This window comes from Salarias fasciatus, chromosome 10, assembly GCF_902148845.1.
Source record: "Salarias fasciatus chromosome 10, fSalaFa1.1, whole genome shotgun sequence".
Taxonomy (NCBI): domain Eukaryota; kingdom Metazoa; phylum Chordata; class Actinopteri; order Blenniiformes; family Blenniidae; genus Salarias; species Salarias fasciatus.
The window spans coordinates 5364881-5385647 of NC_043754.1; the positions used below are offsets into that span (position 1 = coordinate 5364881).

The window sequence follows — 20767 nt, forward strand, 5'->3', positions numbered from 1 at the left end:
AATTTTAAGAAGCTTATTGTCTTGCACTTTTCAGATTGTAGCCTTTGAAAGGTGTGTCAGGATATTGTAGCTGCACTGTTAAATTTAATCGAGTGAGGTGACAGTAATCGATGTACTGCCTTGTTTAGTACAAGTGAAAATTTATGATTAGGAATGTTTTGTTTCAGTCAAGGTCTCTTCTTCTCTTTGGTTTATCCCATCTCTGTGTCTCTGTGTCCATCCAGATCGTGGATGTCTTTATGGAGTATAACCTGATCCAGCAGTGCACGTCTTTCCTCCTGGATGCCCTGAAGAACAACAGGCCGTCTGAAGGTCCGCTGCAGACTCGCCTGCTGGAGATGAACCTCATGCACGCCCCGCAGGTGGGCTCATCAGCTCACGGTTCAATTCACAGAACGTTTAGTTTGTGTCAGCATTTATTTAACTTAAATATTCCTCCTCTTCATGCTGATAGGTTGCTGATGCTATTCTGGGAAACCAGATGTTCACCAACTACGATCGGGCACACATCGCCCAGCTGTGTGAGAAGGCCGGGCTCCTGCAGAGGGCACTGGAACACTACACCGACCTGTATGACATCAAGCGTGCCGTGGTGCACACCCATCTGCTCAACCCAGAGGTACGCTTCATTTACTCACCAAAAAGAGGTTGCTGGTTATTTGTTGGTTTGATTTGTTAACCCATATTGACTTTCTCCTCCACCTACAGTGGCTGGTGAACTTCTTTGGCTCTCTGTCAGTGGAGGACTCTCTGGAGTGTCTGAGAGCCATGCTCTCAGCCAACATCCGCCAGAATCTGCAGATCTGTGTCCAGGTGGCGTCCAAGTACCACGAACAGCTCACCACACAGGCTCTCATTGAACTCTTTGAGTCCTTCAAGAGCTTCGAAGGTAAGATCCTTACTTTATGTTGCCTGGTTGTCAGTTTTGAATGATCCAGACATTATTAATGCCAGACAGAAAAGCTTTTAACTCCTTCAGTTTCGGATAATTCCCCTCTACCTATGTACTGTGAGGTTCCCCAACTATGAGACGTTAAGCCAGAGCAGAGACAGAATAAGAAAGAGCAGGGCAGAGAGTCCTGGAGGTAAATTGACGCATCTCCACTACTGCGACTGAAAAACAGCTCAGAGGTTGAGAAAGACGACTGTGAATATGAAGAAGAAGCACTGTGTTGTGTGTTCTGCTGGTCATTTCTTTGCAGGATGTGTTACTGGCTCTTCAGTCTGGTGAAGCTTGCAGACATTAATATATTTTGATATTTAATTTTCTGAAACATTGCCCCTCAGGTTTGTTTTACTTCCTGGGGTCCATTGTGAACTTCAGCCAGGACCCCGAAGTTCACTTCAAATACATCCAGGCTGCTTGCAAGACGGGCCAGATCAAAGAGGTGGAGAGGATCTGCAGAGAGAGCAACTGCTACGACCCCGAGCGTGTCAAGAACTTCCTCAAGGTGAAACACGTGAACAGACAGCAGGAGCGATTGAACACACGCTCTCATGTTTCTCCACCAAGCCCATTCCTGTTGTAGCCTGTTGCTTCTTTTTCCGTTTAAACTTGTTGAAAGCTGATCAGCTTTCCAGTGTGTTTTTGGATTGTTCCCATAAGACTGTTCATAGTGATAAAAAAAACAAAAAAAAACAAAAGTTCAAATGAATCCCTATGTTGCTTGAGTCTGTTTTTAAATTCTAATCTAAATGCACACTCTTGCATCAGTAACCTTCAGCAGTTTGCCTGTACTGGTTGTTGATATTCAAACAATCCTGACGGCAGTCACTTTATCTCTTGTGCTTTTCTTCTTTTGACTTTGGGAATGGCAGGACATGTACCAGGTAAATCCATCCCTCCCTCAGTGTAGGCCTTGTCCTCCTCCTTTGTCCTTCCTCACCCCTCAATTTCAATTCTGGGATTTAAACTGGGATTTGTATGGAGGTGCATATGTATATCCACCACAGTCCATACACCTACGAGGGTGCACTCAGTGCTCTTATAGCTCCGTGTAGTCACTCATTGGATGTCTTGTGTGCAAGTGTAGTTAATCTGTGACTGGTGTAGGGTCCCGAGTCGTCTGTTTGACGACAGTGAAGCTGTTGTGTTGTAGTGTTACAGTGTAGGAGCGTCTAGCTGTGTAGCATGTTGTTGGATAGTAGTGACCAGTTGCACAATCCCAGTTTGGTAATCCTGAGTGCGGATGGCAGCAGTGTGTCGGCACATTGTGGAGCATGAAGCCGGTGGTCGGTGCTGGCTGGCAGTGACCTGACAACTGGCAGCTTGCTGCCGTTTAATGAGCAAGAATCCGTTTTGAAATTCAGTGTGGACTCTTTAAACGACTTCACTGTGAAACAAAGGTTTTTGTTTTTTTCTTTTCTTGTGACTTACCGTTCTTTAACCTCCAAAATTGTGACTTCCATTTGTTTTAGTGACAGACCTTTTATTTTGTCCCCTTTTTAATTTATATTGAATCTATTAGACACATGTTTTTCAGTCGCTCTGTGGGAACTGAAGTAGCTGGAAAATTATATCTTGTGTTGTCGTCAAGGTTTGTAGGGGGGAAAGTATTTTTTTGAATGTACTGGTCAAAGGTCAACCCAGCTGCAGCAGGTTTGGTTGAGCATGTCTTGTATGCAGGTGTTCATGTTGCTTAGAGAAATCCTCATTTTCTCCGTTTGCTGTGTGACGAACAGGAAGCCAAACTCACAGATCAGCTGCCGCTTATCATCGTCTGCGATCGCTTCGACTTTGTCCACGACCTGGTCCTCTACCTGTACCGCAACAACCTGCAGAAGTACATCGAAATCTACGTGCAGAAAGTGAGTTTTCACTCAGAGGCATTCATATTGCTTCTCTGTGCAGATGACGTCTCACATCAGCTAATAAACCGTGTCAAACGTTTGTTTCAGGTGAACCCCAGCCGTCTGCCGGTTGTGGTCGGCGGCCTGCTGGATGTGGACTGCTCTGAGGACGTCATTAAGAGCCTGATCCTGGTCGTCAGGGGGCAGTTCTCCACCGATGAGCTGGTTGCTGAGGTGGAGAAGAGGAACAGGTGCTGTGCTGCTCCACCTCTGCTCTTTTATGTTTGCTAGAATGTTACCAAGCAGCTTTTCAGATTAAGAGGAAAAAAACCAATTTGTTTGGCAAAGCGTTAATTAGTTGTTTACTAAGTGAAACAAGCATTTGGCAAAAAATATGTTTTCAGTGATTGAGCTCTACGGGTTAATGAGGGAAACCACGATGGCCGGTTTCCCAGAGCGAGCAATGAACAATGTATCAGAAATTGTTTTGTGACAATATTCTAACAAGTGGCACATTTCCTGTCTAACATCCTGAAAACTGACCTGTGTGCAGAACATCGTCTCATTTAGGGAACCTGTCTGACGTCTCTTGTCTTCTTTCAGACTGAAGCTGCTGCTGCCCTGGCTCGAGTCTCGTATCCACGAAGGCTGCGAAGAGCCGGCTACCCATAATGCTCTGGCCAAGATCTACATTGACAGCAACAACAACCCCGAACGCTTCCTGAGAGAAAACCCATACTACGACAGCCGCGTGGTGGGAAAGTACTGCGAGAAGAGAGACCCTCATCTGGCCTGCGTGGCTTACGAGAGGGGACAGTGTGACCAGGAGCTGATTAACGTGAGGGGATAATTTTTTTTTGTAGCTCTTCTTCCTGCTTCTTTGAGAAACAAATGTGTTTATGGTGTGCGTTCACCTGCCGTCTGTAAGTAGAAGTTTCTTCCTTTTTGTACGGCAGGTCTGCAATGAGAACTCCCTCTTCAAGAGCTTGTCTCGCTACCTGGTCCGTCGCAGAGACCCTGACCTGTGGGGCAGCGTGCTGCTGGAGAGTAACCCCTACAGACGACCACTCATCGACCAGGTGCAGTATTCTCAAGTCCAGGTACATCCACGTTGTCTTTCTGGCTGCTTCTCTAAACTGGTGTTTGTTTGTTTTTTCTCATGGTGGTCAGGTGGTGCAGACGGCGCTGTCAGAAACCCAGGATCCAGAGGAGGTGTCTGTCACCGTGAAGGCTTTCATGACTGCCGACTTGCCCAACGAGCTCATTGAGCTTCTGGAAAAGATCGTGTTGGACAACTCCGTCTTCAGCGAGCACAGGTTTTTACGCTCATCATGTGGCCTTGTTGAAAAATTGAAATGACAAAAATAAGAACACGTTTAAGCTGAGAGTATGTGCGTTTCCTGCAGAAATCTGCAGAACCTGCTGATCCTGACGGCGATCAAAGCGGACCGCACTCGTGTGATGGAGTACATCAGCAGGCTGGATAACTATGACGCTCCCGACATCGCAAACATCGCCATCAGCAATGAGCTCTTCGAGGAAGCCTTCGCCATCTTCAAGAAGTTTGACGTCAACACCTCTGCTGTGCAGGTTCGTCTTTACACTTGGATCCATCTAATTCTCTGTCACCTCATTGACCGCAAACTGACTGTTAATCGTTTTTTTTCCCTCCCTCCCTCCCTCCCAAGGTGCTGATCGAGCACATTGGAAACCTGGACCGGGCGTACGAGTTTGCAGAACGCTGCAATGAGCCTGCTGTGTGGAGCCAACTGGCCAAGGCTCAGCTGCAGAAGGAGCTGGTTAAGGAGGCCATCGACTCCTACATTAAGGCTGACGACCCCTCTGCCTACATGGAGGTGGTTCAGGCGGCTGATAAGAGCGGTGAGGAGAAGAATCTCTTAAATTGTGTATGGTTTGGGTTCAAAGCTACGCTGCCGATGATGCGCCGACTTTCTGGTTGAACTCAGAGGGAACAAATGTTGATTTTGCTAACAGATGCTTGACAGCACCGCACAGATTCAAATCGATCACTGGCTTTGTCATGTAGTTTGTTTGAATTTTGTTTTGCAGTGATTTAAACTGATAGAAATACAGTGGGAGCAGTGAAACATGGGATGCATGTCAACAAGCTACAACGGTCTGATGTATTCTTTGTGGTTTTTTTCCAGGAAACTGGGAGGACCTGGTGAAATTCCTTCAGATGGCTCGTAAGAAGGCCCGCGAGTCGTATGTTGAGACTGAGCTGATCTTCGCTTTGGCCAAAACCAACCGCCTGGCTGAACTGGAAGAGTTTATCAACGGACCCAATAACGCTCACATCCAGCAGGTTTGTTTCACTCTTGCCCGGTTCGAGCCCGAGTCAGCCGTCATTTCCAACATTAACCGGATCTCCTTCACGTGTTTATTTTGAATTGTCAGGTCGGTGACCGCTGCTACGATGAGAAGATGTACGAGGCAGCTAAACTGCTCTACAACAACGTCTCCAACTTCGGCCGCCTGGCCTCCACTCTGGTGCACCTCGGGGAGTACCAGGCTGCCGTGGACGGGGCCCGCAAGGCGAACAGCACCCGCACGTGGAAGGAGGTGTGCTTCGCCTGTGTGGACGGGAAGGAGTTCAGACTGGCCCAGATGTGCGGTCTCCACATCGTGGTGCATGCTGATGAGCTCGAGGAGCTGATCAACTACTACCAGGTGAGAGGGACGCCAAAATAAAATCAAAAAACGTGCAATTATGAAATGTATCTTTCCTGAGTATGACCTCTTGACGGCCTCTTTCAGGACCGCGGCTACTTCGAGGAGTTGATCACCATGCTGGAGGCCGCCCTGGGCCTGGAGCGCGCTCACATGGGGATGTTCACGGAGCTGGCCATTCTCTACTCCAAGTTCAAGCCACAGAAGATGAGGGAGCATCTGGAGCTCTTCTGGTCCAGAGTGAACATCCCCAAGGTTCTGAGAGCAGCCGAGCAGGCCCACCTGTGGGCCGAGCTGGTGTTCCTCTACGACAAGTACGAGGAGTACGACAACGCCATCATCACCATGATGAACCACCCAACGGACGCCTGGAAGGAGGGCCAGTTCAAAGATATCATCACCAAGGTACAGAGCTTGGCTTTTTTTTTTTTTTTTTGAATAAGAAAGCTTTCATATACTTTCAGTTTTTAGCTTTAATATTAACCTGTTTTCCGTCTGCGCACTCTCCAGGTGGCCAATGTGGAGCTGTACTACAAAGCCATCCAGTTCTATCTGGAGTTCAAGCCCTTGTTACTGAATGATTTACTCATCGTGCTTTCTCCCAGACTGGACCACTCACGTGCCGTCAACTTCTTCAGCAAGGTACAGTTCAGTGAAGATGAGCTGATGCAAACAGTACTGGAGGATACTCATTCCCTCTTGTGTCTGTGTCGGTCGCAGGTTAAGCAGCTGCCTCTGGTCAAACCTTATCTCCGGTCAGTACAGAATCACAACAACAAATCAGTCAATGAAGCACTTAACAACCTCTTCATCACAGAGGAGGACTATCAGGTGAGCGGCGCTCACACTCCCGCAGCTTTTAGTTTGACTTCAGAAATGTTATTTGAATGATTAAAATGTTCACGCCGCTGGGTTTTTAGGCACTGAGGACATCAATAGATGCCTACGACAACTTTGACAACATCTCGCTGGCCCAGCGCATGGAGAAACACGAGCTGATCGAGTTCAGGAGAATCGCTGCCTACCTCTTCAAGGGGAACAACCGCTGGAAGCAGAGTGTGGAGCTCTGCAAGAAGGACAAGCTCTACAAGGTGCAGTTTCCACTCTGAGGAGATCCTCGCTTGTGTTTTTATTGTGATAATGAAGAGGAGGGTGACGGCTGAAATCAAATCTCTGCACATACTCAGACAGTGCACATACAGTGCAATCCAGGACCTTGGTCATATCCGTAGTTTTTCTCTCTGTTTCTGACCCGGTCGGTGGTGCGTCTGTCCTGCAGGACGCCATGCAGTACGCGTCTGAGTCCAAAGACACGGAGCTGGCAGAGGAGCTGCTGTCCTGGTTCCTGCAGGAGAACAAGAAGGAGTGCTTCGCCGCCTGCCTCTTCACCTGCTACGACCTGCTGCGGCCCGACGTGGTGCTGGAGACCGCCTGGAGGCACAACATCATGGACTTCTCCATGCCATACTTCATTCAGGTCATGCGGGAGTACCTCAGCAAGGTGGGTCGGCTCACACCAGGCTGGAGTTCAGGGAACTGTCAGTACGCTCAGCACATTGAGTTCATTAATATCCTAACCGTTGAGGATTTGCCAGCATCCGACTTGATCGGATGGCTCGTCGGCGTGGCGTAGACGTTTAATGTTCATCTCCTATGCTGCGCCTCTTCTCTTTCAGGTTGATGCAGTGAAAGAACAGGTGAAAGTTTAAAGCTGCCTTTGGTCTTGAGTTGTGCTCAACAGACTGCAGCCTGGAGTGTGCATGGTTTTAACTGACATGCAGATTGCACTTGAACACAGTCACTGGCGCAGCTGTAACCGTCGGACGGCTTTTTGGAGCTGCGGCTCGTCGTGACACTGAAGGAATACTTGAAAACGCGTTCATGTCACAGTCCGCCACGAAAAGAGGGATGAGAGGATTTTAGAGTCACTGCATTTGTTTTTAAATGCTCAGAGAAAATGCACTTCACACACAGATTTCAAGACAAAAACAAATATTTTAGACTGCGGCCCTGAATCGGATGAGTGAATTCCAATGAAAAGGTGCATTTCCTCCCCTAACACTGCGACACTGCGTTCCATGGAGCTGTGTGGTTCTTTTAAAGGTTGTTTTGGCTTCTGTGGCCTGGTTACTCAAGGATGCATGTGTGAGAATGTCTGGCTGGTGTCACATAGCAGCAGTGGGCTGTTGTGTCTGGCTTTCTGAGCAGGACTTTGGACTGTAGAGAGCGCCTGCTTTAAGAAGCACCCTCCTCCTCCCCCTCCTCCCCCCTCACCAAACTGCATCCGAGCCCAGTCACCGCCAGGCTTCCACACATAGCATGGGACTCGCTCTGTTTTTGCTCCCTGCTTGTCGAAGTTGTGTGCAGAGTTTCAGTGTCAGAAGCGATTGTTCATGAATGAACTGAATGATAAATGCCTCGACTGTGCAAACATAACATACATTAAACAATCCCTTTAAATAATCTGCATCCTCATGCAGCAGCTTCCCCCTCCGGACTTGACATGTACCCTTCACCCCGCGCTGCGTCTGATTTACTACTTTTATTGTTTGAGTCCCGTTTTCTTTGCTCATGTATGAACGTCTTATTTTTCGATGTTCGGTGAAATGAAGTAGACTCTATGTTCAATGCAGCCTTTAAATGTCTGCATCCTGTCATTGAAAATACGGAGGCCCCGTTTACACAAGGCTTTAAAGTGAAAACAGAAAACTTCAGTGTGAGTTTAGACAACAATGGTGCTCGGAACCACTGGAAACCCGACTTTATGAAACTGTGGAATTTTTTGAGAATGCTTCGTCTCTGTGTAAACAAGGGAAAATTCAACTTTTCTGAACTGTGCACTATGACCGCAGTAAACAGTTCTTCTCCACGTGCACGGCTCGAACAGCAGTGTGGTGACTCCCAGGCCGTGTTCTCCTGGGACTCAGTGATTTTTGTAGAGTCAATAATGAGGGTCCAACTTCGTCCGCAGTCTGTATGAATGTGTGTTGTTTCGAGTTCATGTGTTAAAAAAAGCAACATGCCAACTTACATTCTCCTGCGTTTGCATGTTTGGGCATAATTTTAAGCAGGTGGGTGTGTAAACGGGGCCTCAAAAGGTTTTCAATGTTCAAACAAGTTGAGTGTGAAGAGCAGCTCGATGCAGCTCTTCTGATGATTCATATATTCAGAGATCACGTTTACCTAAAGTTCCAACCAGCAGTTTTCCTTTTTCTTTGTTTTTAAGGCAACATTTTTAAGTTACAAGTTGTTGTTTTTTTCCATCCATTGCTTCTGAACAGTCCTGAAAAATATTTTCACCCCCAGCATCATACGGTCTTCATTCCATAAACCTGCACCATGTCAGAGGCAGCGATTCTCGTTAAAACCCTTCAGTGTGTCGATCACCTGTCAGGAGTTGTGGCTTTGCTCTAAATGTTTGTGTTTCTTTCCATCTGCAGGTAGACAAACTAGAAACCTCAGAGTCTCTAAGGAAAGAGGAGGAGCAGGCGACAGAGACGCAACCCATCGTCTATGGTAACAGTCCTCTCATGATATCAAATTCCACTTCTCCATGATCAGTGGAAGAGCCGCGTGTCGTTTATCCAGGGACATTTAATGAATTTCATTCACAGGATATGAAGGGATTCTTGTAAATGGGTCACAGGTCAAGGTTGAAGATTAGCACATCAATAAAGAAGCTTTGTAGCTTTTAGAAAAGTGATTTCAGTGCATATCTAATGAAAACCCGGCCTGGCTTCCTGTTTGAAAGCTTTTCTCTGTTTTTCTGTGCGTCTGGCAGGAGCCCCCCAGCTGATGCTGACGGCGGGCCCCAGCGTACCGGTGCCCCCTCAGCAGGCCTACGGCTACGGCTACCAGGCGCCCGCAGGCTACACTCAGCCGGCAGCTCAGCCAGGCTTCGGCTACGGCATGTAAAGACCCCCGACTCCTCCCACCCCCCTCCGCTCCACATCCAGGGTGGAGACCCCATCCATCCACCTCCCAAAGTCCTTCACCAGACCTCTATGGTCTCTCTGCCCTCTACAGGGAGCAGAGGGTAATACAGACAAACCTTTTCTCTTTTCTTTCTTTTTCTTTTTTTTTTTTACTTTCCCCTTTTTAAACTGTCATGAAGGACTCAGTTTTATTTCTGTTTTCAAAGAAAAGCGTTTGAATCACAAAGATTAATTTTCTCACATTCCGTATTGACTAGATTAATTTTTTTTTCTTATGTCTATTTTATTTGAATGGGAAATGGTTTATGTACAATGGGGGGCTTGCGGGAAGAGCTAGTCCTCTTCTCAGTCTAAAGAAAAAAATGGTCTGTTGTGAAGCATCTGATTTGCACTCTGTAGTGAGAAGAAAAAAATGTAGAACCTCTTCCTTTTGATGTGTGTGAGCAGCTTCTTCTGTCCGACTGTAAAATGCATTTAATTATTGTATATTCAGACACACACTCAGAGAAAAGAAAAAAAAAAAGAGAGAGAGAGAGAGAGACCGCTACGATGTTCTTCTATATTTGAACATGAAACTGCCGCTTCACGACCACAATCCTGAAACACTACGTCGTTCCAGTCACGTCCTCACGCTCTCACTTCAGGGCTGCTCCTCCAAGAGAAATCCTCAGCCGATTTCCAGGGAAAGCTGGACTCCCTCCAGCGAAGCCTATGCAGAACTCCGAACTCGGTCGACTCGTTGCTTTCCGTAGCCGCTCTGCCGTGGGACCATTCCGCCTCCGGAGGGACCACACACATCTGTCCGCGCTCCACTAACCACGCTCCCTCCTTCCCAGCCGTGCTTTTGTTTTCACATCAGCTCACTGTTACTGAGTGTGCAGGAGGGACCTCTCCAGCTCCCCTTCTCCTCGCGTCCTGTCGAGGGTCGTCTTTAAAACTCCTCGGTTTCACTCGCTCATCCGAACAGAAACGGCGTCACGGCTCTCGTGGTGATTTTGAAGTTTTTATCAAAGGCTTGCGTGTATCCAGGAAAATCAATCATTAACTCCTTTGAACTTATATTCTTATCTAAATTACCTTAGATTGAAATTGTGCACTTAAAATACTTGATTGTGCATAATCAGGATCATAATGAATGAAACAGCGGTTTTGTTTTCCACTTAAAAAAATAAAGGCTTCTTGTTTGTCAACCTGGGTGTGACGGTGTCTTACATGTATTGCCTGTTTACATTTTGATGCAATATATCACCATTTCTTATTTAACTCGGATAGCAGTTTGAATGAAGTCGTTCTTTTCTAAGATGTGTCGCAGAACCAGGTACGAAAATATCTTTAAAGGTACGTCGCGTGTTATCGACCAGAGTTGTGAAGTTAACCAGCCGACTCGTCTGTAGTCTCATGCTTTGTACCATCAGACGGTGCAGCGAGGTTTTAAAACCACTCCTCCTTCATTTAGTCAGAAAACAGAAGCAGCAGCTTCACATTGTGACACCTTGTTGAAAGTGTTGAAACCGAGGAACTGAGACTTACTCACGCCACTAAATGTCACTACTCAGATATGAAATACAATTTCTCATCAACAATCTTCCCTAAAGTAAAACCAGTCATGCAGAAACCGCTCTGGTCTTAGACTGAAGTTTTCCATCAGGTTAGAGGGAAGTCTAAATGTTCAAACCCACTGGTGCCTGCTGCTCTTGTTTCCATGGACCAAACCAGCAAAAAGTCATCTGTTATATTCAATCTGGCAGAACTGATGGTTGTGGAAGCTGACAGTCTTGACTCCTGGTGGCCGTGCATTAGGATTTGAGAGGGTAAAATTCATTTTGCTGTCTTCTTGGTTGAAAAGTTAATGTAATCCATGTAGACTGAGGCTGGATTGTATTAAAAACAGAGGAAAAGTTCAACATGCAGCCTGTTAACGTGTGAAGGAAACATGCAGCACACTCGGCTAAGAAATCAGACACAGGGTGTAGTTTGAAATGGGGTGCAAAATGCAATAAGATGGAAAAATGGATACTTTTTTAACCATGCTAATTGGAAAACTTAAAGTTCTTGATTCGGTCTAACCCTAACCTCCTAATGTTCGACGACTTCTAATATTAGCCACACTTAAAAACTAAAGTACCCTAAACCTTGTTAAACTCCAGGTGCAGCCAGCACCTATCGCAACACAGCAAGACACAACATGAATAACACTTTTAAGTGTCTTGTTTTGCAATATGAAATATTAAAGTTCACTTTAAAAGAAAATGAGTCAAACATTCACTGCAGTTGTCTTCATCTCTGGCGCCCTCTTCTGGTGAATGTAGGCTGCTACGAGAAGTCAAGCAGCTCAATGAACTGCTTGATGTTCAACAATGACTGATCACACCTGTTGTTTACCTTTGTAATTTATGAATATAATTCCACTTGGCTTTGGAACAAACTGCAGGTGGCTAAAAAAAGTCTGACTCATCGCACAGATTCTAAAGCATCTGTACCAGGAAAAGATTTTAAAAAAGAGAACCAGCTTATCAGGTAACGTATGCAACCATTTTGTGAGAGCTCTTAATTCATATTACTTTCATTTTTCCACATTCTGGCAGCAGGTCAGTGTGGAGCTGAAATGAAGATGGTGTAAATTGAAATTATGTGGCGGTGTTGACTCATTTACATGTCAGTTTTTGCTTTTGCAGTGTTTCTAAATGGTTTCAGTGGATAAATGTTCTAAACCTGCTCAGTTAGTGAACCATGGCACCATGGAAGCTTCTCTGGGTCACTCAATGCACCTTCTCGCGATGCAAATGTGTGTTGTATGGCCAAACAGAACACTTGATGACTTCAGTAAACTGATGCACCATTTCAGACCAGAAAATTGATTTCAAGTGAGGATTTAATAATAAAATCCAGGATGTCCAATCTCATCACAATGATGTTCCATTAATGTCACCCGCTTGACTGCAGCCATGCTAAATTCTCTTCCACATCTGACATCCAAAGTAGTTACTTGAGATCACAATGGAGCATTCTTAACTTTTAAGCTTCCTTTCCCTAAAATGTATCACCATAACCATATATTCATTCCTGTGCTGTGATAATGACATCAACAGTCTTAAATCATTGTATGTTTTCATTTTCGGAGCGTTTACACCTGACTGCTTGATGCAGTCTGCCGTCTTTATCACACACCGACAGCTGGCTGATTTCTAGCAGTCAGAGCCCTGAACTGTTGTACAAAAATATAAACACAGCAGTTCATCTTTGTTTTCTTGAACAACCTTGAGTTTGGATTCAAGTCCTTCAGATGCAGCTGGGTCCTCTAATAGAGCTTCAGGTCTCCAGTGATGCTGTCGATCAGATCGGCGGGACCTGGGCCGACGCCCAGCACGGTGCGTGATCCCGGTGCGATCTGAGTCCTTCCGGCGTCCTGGATCAGGCTGACAGGAAGCCCCACCTCCTTGGCTCGGCTCAGCAGGTCGATGAGGGTGTCCTCGTCGGGCGCCTTCACCACCACCTTGGGCTGCCCGCAGTACTCCCACTGTTTGAGCAGCTTGGGGTTCCTGTGTTGGACCTGCTTGTAGGCGGACACGGCGGCGTGGGCGCACTGGGCGGCCACCTTCCCCTTCCCCATCTTCAGGTCATTTCGAACCACCAGGATCATCTTGAACTCTCCTCCTTCTCCCATCACACTTGTTTCATTTCCTCCGTTGCCCATGGCGGCCATCACGCTTTTGGACGTCCGGGCCAAACGGCCCCGCAGCTGCCAGCCGAGGAGGAGGCCGCAGCCCAGGCCTGCAACCACACCGAAACCCAGCGGCCCGTATAGCAAATCCATGCTTTTAAACCTAAAGAAATACCAGAAGAGAGCAGGTCAGGTCCACACACTGTGTTCACACACATTAAAGAACATTACGGCATCCATGGAGCTGATGGGGGTCAAGAGGGATTTTAACCTGCAAACACCTGATCCCAAGTCCACTTCTCTGACCTCTCAGTAAGCCAGACTCTCAAAACGAAAATGAAACCAATTACGATTGCATTGCTGTCAAGTTTTGATTATGGTGAGGAGTCTGGATGTTTCAATAAAGACAGAAGAGAAAAGACTTTATTAATCCCACAGGGAAATTCTTCATCAAACTTTCATAAATCAACAGTGTTGATTCAAACGCGGATAGGGAGTTCCAGAAATCAAGATCTATAAAACTTGAGAGAAAGGTCAGGGATCAAGCACTGGTTCTCCAACAACCACAGATTCCCAAAAGCTGCATTGAAAACATAAATCTACGATCTTCCTTTGAATTGATCATCTGTTAAACACCTACACTTTGGTCAACTGTTGGTCATCGTATATTAACTTACTTTGGGGCATTAGTAAACAGCATTGTTCAACTTCTTCAGAGATAAATAAACCGAAAGATCTCGCACAAAGTTTTGCGCTTACATCGTAGCTGGCGTGAACCTTGTGAGCTAACAGGCTGCACGAGTGAAACTAGCCAAGCTAACGTTAGCTTTCTGGAAACGAACCGGAATTAACTTCAGGAGGACGGATTGCGAGGCGCGCACATGGATTTGAGACATTTTCGGACCCCGTTGTGTGATCACACAGCAGAGGATGTTATTGATATGTCTTACCTGTCACTTCGATCAGCGTGTTGAAGGCGTAAATGAAGCGGCATCTGTCCCTTAGTGATGACGTCACAGGAGTCTTTTCTTCTCCTGATTTTATTAATAATATTTCTGTTCAAAATAACTACCAATGTGAGTGAGACTTGGATTCTGCTCACATTTATCTTGCTGCTTTTTTAGCTGCAAATATTTTGGAAGAAAAGGGCAAAGTTAGGTAAATTTAGAAAAAAAAATATTTTACAAAGATATTAAAAAAAGTATTCCTAAAAAGTGCTGTATGAGTCTTAATATGTCTATATTGCGTGCAACAATACATCCTACAAAAAGAACCTCTAATAAAAAAATACTTATCACAATTATTTTGATCTATCTATCTATCTATCTATCTATCTATCTATCTATCTATCTATCTATCTATCTATCTACATATAAAGCATGTACGAAAGAGATCGAGTAAAATGCACTGTTTGAGTTGTTTGTGGGAAACTTCTTCATGTTTCATTGAGCGCACCAAACCGCTGATGTGTGTGGGGTATGAATAAAAATATTATTTAAAGTATCAAAGACAATCAGTCATGTTTCTGAAAGTTAACTCTACATGTCTTGTGCTCAATAAAGCTGATCAAGGGTAACCTGAAACTGTAGTAATAAACTCCCACCTCAAGAAGGCAGTAGTGACTCACTAGTGACATCAGTGGCGGTTTACACTTTCGCGAAGAAGATGTATTTTTGTCCAGGCATTTCTGCGGTCAGCTGTGTGAGGTCCTTGTGGAGGTGACATTCAGTGAGCTAGCACTTAGCACGGAGCAGCGGATCATCATGGCTCAGGCTGTGCAGAAATTGGTCTCTAAAGTCCCCACTCTGATCGGCGGTGAGTTAATTCAATGTTTAGTGTCATTATGCGCCGCCATAAGCGGAATACTAAAACATTTTGTGTAGTTTATCCTGAACAACCGTAGTGTAGCTACGTGGCTAATGCTAACTAGCTGCATGGCTGCTGCTGTATGAACCCGGAGCTGTCATTTATGTGTTGTTTTCTTCCTCAGCCGCTGTCACCTACTCCAAGCCCCGGCTAGCCACCTTCTGGTACTACGCCCGCGTTGAACTGGTCCCTCCTTCACCCGCCGAGATCCCAAAAGCCATCGAGGGGGCAGCAAACCTCATCAAGGGTTTCCAGTCAGGACGTCTGGGTCAAACCACCGTGAGGGTACGTGTGTCTGAACAGAGAGTCCTGGATGTACCGTGCCTGCTGGGATTGAAGTTCTTAAATGATATTACTGGATCAGGTCAAAACTTACCAAGTTCATGAAAACGAGAGAGAAATCTCACCCCACCGGTGTTTGAGCGGTTATCTCCTTGGTCCATGAGCAAGGCACCATGTCGCAGTTTTCCTATCATACATGTATTCTGGATCACAAGAATCTTTATAAAGTTAGATAGATTCTATCAAATTATCAACTGAGATTGCAAAGACAATCTCATCATAGTGTAACAAATTTGAGTTCAGCCCAGTTTAAACTTGAGCGGAATGGACTGGTGGAATAGTTCCTGAATAACCTTTACATTTGATCTTTAAAGTTTTTCTTTCTTGTCATACACAGTATACACGATGAAAATGTTAGTATTTGTGCAAAAGCAAACTTTGACGATGGAAAAATGCTACAATCTCAGCATAAAGTCAGTTTCAGTGATAACTTTTAATACAAAATGTCCATTAAAACTTCCAATGCTGTTTTTTACAAACTCACCTGACAGCTTTGAAAGTAATACCAGCACCCCTTTGTTTATTTAGAGCATGTAAAAAAAGAACTAAAAAACAAACAAACCAAAAAAACATTTACATAGATAAGGCAAAAGTAGAAGAAACAACAGTCTGTCTATTTGACTCACAGTAAGAAGCTTTCTCAGCTTGGATCTGCAACCCTAAAAAAACAAACAAACAAACAAAAAACACCTGTTTACAAAGTCAGTGGTTTCGTTGTATTATTCAAAATTTTCTTTGTCAGTTTCGGGGCTGGACCTGTGATTAGCATTCCTGATTTAGAGTATTTGACACCCAAAATGCTTGACATGGTGGATTTCCAACAGACTGAACATCCTTTATTTTCACAGGAAATTATAGAGCTGCTCGCTGCAAATGAACAAGATGTCAATGTTCAACAAATGCTTGTTTTTTGTAAATAAATACAACAGGATACCATGTAAATATTTTGATGTAATGCTGAATTATGAGCTCGGGTCACACTCTTTGAAAGGCAACTCATTTTGAAATAGCTCACCATGGTGTCTGCTGTTTCCACTCTAACCTTGACACTCAGTAGATTTTACACACAACTCCCTCTTTGTTTCAATACAGTGAGAGGACGACAGACATCAATACATGGAATATCTTTTAAGCACATAAAATCAGTTTAGCAATATTTCAAAAACTGTTAGCTGCTGCAGAAAGACACAACCATGCACTCATGTATGAATTATTGGTTCTCCAATTAAGTTGCTCATCATTTAATTTTGCACCTGCAGATTCCTTCCAGTAAACTGGTAAATATTGGAAATACTTGAGCAATTATGCACGCTATATCGCTTTGAGGGTTAGTTAATGAGTGCATGTGTTATTTTAACAGTGTACTTCGTGTAAGTTATTTAACATTAATTTAATGTTTGACAAAATTAGGGAAAAAAATCTTTTCAGCACCATGTATTGAGATGTTTTAGTTTAGTAGTAGTAATATTAGTAAAGTGCTGCATACAGCATTCTTTGTTCGAGGACTGGCTATAAAATAACAGATGGTGTGCTTGTAGTTAAAGTAATCAGATTTTTTGCAGGACTTGATGGTTCATTTAGGTTTTGTTCTGTTCTCAGTCTGAAGTTGACAATATTGACACATTTTTAACTATACAATCTCATTTGAGCAGTGTGTAACTTTCTAAAATAAAAAGGAATTAGATGTATTGATAAATTGCGGTTTTGTTTGCAAGGTTTTCATTCAGTCTCGATACAATTTGGTTTTGAGAATAAATCACATTGAATATTTGAATTTCAACTAATTTTTCTTCATGAAAATTACTGTCAAGTTATTTTTGTTTGTGCACTGAGGGAAACATTGACAGATGACGTTTTTTGGCAGATTAGAAAACAGCTTACAGAGAAACACAACTTGCCGTTGCGCCTGAATACGCTGATGCGAACTCTAAATTACGCAGAAAGCTGGAGATGTTCGTATTTGACTGTACGTGTGTGTGTGTGTGTGTGTGTGTGTGTGTGTGTGTCTGCTCACAGGATGCCGTGAGGAACGGACTGGTGGCCACTGAGGTGCTCATGTGGTTCTACATCGGAGAGTGCATCGGCAAAGGCGGCCTGGTCGGCTACGATGTCTGATTTCCGGACTGTTGCGCCCTTTTTTTGTTGTTCTTCTTTTGAGCATTGTGTGCTCAACTTCCTGTAAGATTCCTGGGAACCAATAAACAGATGTCTATTGTTTAAAAAAAAAAAATCCCCTTGCTGTTGCCTATTTGTTCAGGTTGATTGTGTTAACATGTGGGAGTTAAACTCTTCCAGAATGTGTTGGACACACACTGCGTTTCAGAGTTCATATCTTCCTCTATAAAACTTTATGGTGCTTATTGCAACTCAGAAAGAGGAGGTGTTACAGCTTACATCATGAATTAAATACACTCTAGTGAATACATGTAGCTGCCTCAATTCAGTATTTAACAGCTGTTTAAAATTGATATCTGGTGGTAAATATCTAGCAAAAACTCATTTTGCTGAAACCTGGAATATACATAGTATAGAAATATTACACTACAGCTAATCTACACGCGTTCTATGACTTATTGCCCACAGTGGGTGTCTTTTTTTCTAGGCATACACATTCTCATTCACAACTATTTATGTCTTAAAAGGCAGAAATACTTGACCACATGTAGCTGGAATTCCAAATATTGGTTCATATCAATGTTGACAGATTTCTATATCTACATAAATCAAAGTATTATAATATTGTAACATTTTTTATATACTTTTATTTCTTATAATGAAACCAAATAGGCTTGGAATGTTACGGTTTATGGGTAATCTGAGAAAGTTACTGGTTGAGAATCTCTCAAGATTTCATTTTCTTATTAGTTATTGGACTCAGGCGTCTGCAGTAGGCAAGACAAATTAATATCCATCTGAGCATTCAGACACAAGACAATAAAAAACTTTCTAAACGAGCCAATAAAGAATCTCAAGTGATGAAAATCATAGAACACATTAAAACTAGGAAGGCATATTAAATCCAAACTTTTGTTTGTCCCGCAGGTGAGGAGTGTAAGAACTGAAAGCGTTTTTCTTTATTTCTTCTGACTCTGGTAACATTCAGTAAACTTCTCCCTGAGGACCTGAGGGGTCTGAGGTGAGGCTGCAGTGGCTCGCCGTGTTCTTTACAAACCATTTGAAGATTTTTTTCTTAGTGGTTTTTAAATACTTTGATGTTCTTGCTTTTACCTCATGAACCTTCATGCCTCCTGCGCTCCTCTAGAGCAGCGGACTACTGCTGATTTCTAAATATAAAGAACACACCCTTTGGCAAGGCATCTTTTCAATGCTACGGCCATCACCAATGGAACCATCTGCTGGAGGACCTCAGGGCCACAGAGGATGTTCAGGCTTTTAAAAGCAAGCTGAAAACCCACTTTTTTTACTCTTGCTTTTAGCTGATTGTTTTAGTTTATTGCTGATGGTTTTTTTCCTCTCTTGGTTCACCTGGACTCATGTTCATGTCCGTTACTGAGAAAATGAGGGGTTTGTGGGGTGTGGATGGTCGGGGGCACGGGGGATTGTTTTTAATTTGTGAAGAACTTTAAATTCATTCAGTTAAATTTTTAACTGTAGTTGTCATAATAATTTTAACAACAAAATATAATATAATCTGTTCCTTTCTTTAGTGCTAAGGCTGTTCATATTTGGTGCTTGTACATCTTTGACGCCCCTCGGTTTGTGCACAGTTCTCTACAAGAGTTTATATTTTGCAATTAATGATTAAAAAAACATATTTAACACACTGTGAGACAACAAAGCACACAGTGTGACGCAGAATAAAACTGCAAACAACATCAGGTGGTATTTGATCACGGCAGTGTATTTAAACTGCAGCACTCAGCTCAGGTGAGCCAAGCCAGTTGTTTAAAATGTAAATAATTTCACTGGCAGAAGTCCTTGTGAGCTGCAGTTCTGGATTGTGGTCAGGAATGCAGTTTACCTCACGCTACAGTTTTTCCTCAGTTGCTTTGGTGCATTTCTCACATCGCTTTTTACACCTGCTCACCAGTTAGTTCAGCCTCCACAACATTTAGTCATTCGTCCACGTCATGCTAGCAGTTTGTCATTCCTTCTAAAAAATTACAAATGCCTTTCGACGTGCGTCATTGCTTCCATACAACTCTCTGCGGTTTTCTAACGTTCTGTCCTGTCAGTCAATGAACTACACCAGTGAATACTGAATAGTCCTTCCTCTGTAAAACTAATTGTCCTCATTTCATTGCTTGAGTCACTACTTACAAATCTGTTGAAGTCGTGTCTGTTAAGTAAATTTCAGACATTTTGAATCGTTTATTCCTGAAAATGTCTCCTTAATTGAACAATTCTTCTCAGGCGAACTTCAGCCTTCACTGATGAGGAGTGTGTGAAGCATTTTCTTATTAGTTGCAGCAATGGTAAGTCACTTCTCCACAGTCACTCAGCTGAATCCCATCAACCCCCACTTCACAAGCAGAGCGTGGATCATTTCTCCAACACTGTGACAGAAATGGAAGGTCAGCCTGGTGGAAAAGCAGGGAGGATGGGGGAACAAGAAGGTGCATAGCAGGATTCCTGATGAAATTTGGGCGAACCTTGTGGATCATGGTGTGAGTAACGGCCCCACAATGGCTGAGGCTGGTCGGAGGGAGCAGCCAAAAGTTTGGAGGGACAACTATGAATTCAATCATTGAAGCATTTGGTTGGGAGAACAGGTGTGTATAAAGACAGTAATTCAACAATCTGCATTGAACTACTTTTCCATGTTTCACATTTAGTCTAACAGCTTTGCTGCAGCTCAGATTTAGTGCACTGTAGTGAACAACAATTTGCCATATTTACTGTAATTTTTCTCTGCAACACAAAGGATTGCAAGACAATCTTGCAGAAATGGAAGAGGACCCGTTTTCCCTCCACAATAAGAGCACCACTTGTGCTATGGTGATTTCAAACAATGCCACAGAATTGAGAGAAGATACAAAGTGCAGTTATAGAGGATGACGGCATCTTCAGGAGTATTGCATCTGTTTCAGAGTGAACCATCTATCTTTATGTAAGGCTCAAAAAATGTGAACATACTGGTTGTCTTGCAGCAAACCGTGATTTATTGTGTCCAGTGAAATACAACGGCATGGTCTGCATCATGCTTTTTATCTTGCCCTCTGCCCCATATGTAAAATGTAGATTGCTTTTTTTCGACAGATTGAGTTTATTGATTTGATTGTTGCTTATTTGAGTTGTGCAATGGACTGAGTGTGTGCAGGAATGTGAGGCACTTTAAAAGGCTGTGAATGAATTACTCCTTGCTGGACAAAGTTTTCTGAACTGAACGAATTATTACTACTCAGCAGCAGGGGGCGCTGTCTGCAGAGGGTAAAGAGCCCTCACTGTTCCACTGCTCATACTGTAACTTTGTGCATAAACAGGTGTTCTGGCTGAGCTGCTTCACATTCCAGCTGAGGAC

General features: G+C 43.9%; 3 protein-coding genes across 4 annotated transcripts in view; 2 read left to right on the plus strand and 1 right to left on the minus strand.

Moving 5' to 3' along the window:
- LOC115394911 (clathrin heavy chain 1-like) overlaps positions 1-10585 on the plus strand; it is a 30244-nt gene extending 19659 nt beyond the window's left edge. The window contains 20 exon segments of the mRNA XM_030100212.1: positions 225-362; positions 455-619; positions 709-889; positions 1288-1451; positions 2683-2808; positions 2899-3041; positions 3394-3628; positions 3747-3869; positions 3961-4106; positions 4197-4380; positions 4479-4671; positions 4959-5116; positions 5209-5481; positions 5569-5886; positions 5992-6123; positions 6202-6312; positions 6402-6572; positions 6761-6982; positions 8922-8997; positions 9263-10585. Of these exon segments, the coding sequence (XP_029956072.1) occupies positions 225-362; positions 455-619; positions 709-889; positions 1288-1451; positions 2683-2808; positions 2899-3041; positions 3394-3628; positions 3747-3869; positions 3961-4106; positions 4197-4380; positions 4479-4671; positions 4959-5116; positions 5209-5481; positions 5569-5886; positions 5992-6123; positions 6202-6312; positions 6402-6572; positions 6761-6982; positions 8922-8997; positions 9263-9396 (3393 nt within the window). The 3' untranslated portion in view covers positions 9397-10585.
- A 1691-nt stretch (positions 10586-12276) lies between these two features.
- On the minus strand, positions 12277-14095 carry ptrh2 (peptidyl-tRNA hydrolase 2). Of its 2 annotated transcripts, none has more exons than XM_030101042.1 (2): positions 14028-14095; positions 12277-13240 (listed from the first exon to the last, which is right to left on the minus strand). In XM_030101042.1, exons 1-2 carry the CDS (start codon positions 14069-14071, stop codon positions 12715-12717), a joined length of 570 nt encoding a protein of 189 aa, XP_029956902.1. In that variant the 5' UTR covers positions 14072-14095; the 3' UTR covers positions 12277-12714. The 2 variants fall into 2 exon arrangements, with proteins under 2 accessions (XP_029956902.1, XP_029956904.1); XM_030101044.1 differs by lacking the exon at positions 14028-14095 and adding an exon at positions 13920-13968.
- A 589-nt stretch (positions 14096-14684) lies between these two features.
- atp5l (ATP synthase, H+ transporting, mitochondrial F0 complex, subunit g) lies at positions 14685-17502 on the plus strand. Its single transcript, XM_030100829.1, has 3 exons — positions 14685-14892; positions 15068-15228; positions 17302-17502. Exons 1-3 carry the CDS (start codon positions 14841-14843, stop codon positions 17398-17400), a joined length of 312 nt encoding a protein of 103 aa, XP_029956689.1. The 5' UTR covers positions 14685-14840; the 3' UTR covers positions 17401-17502.
- Positions 17503-20767: the final 3265 nt, after the last annotated feature.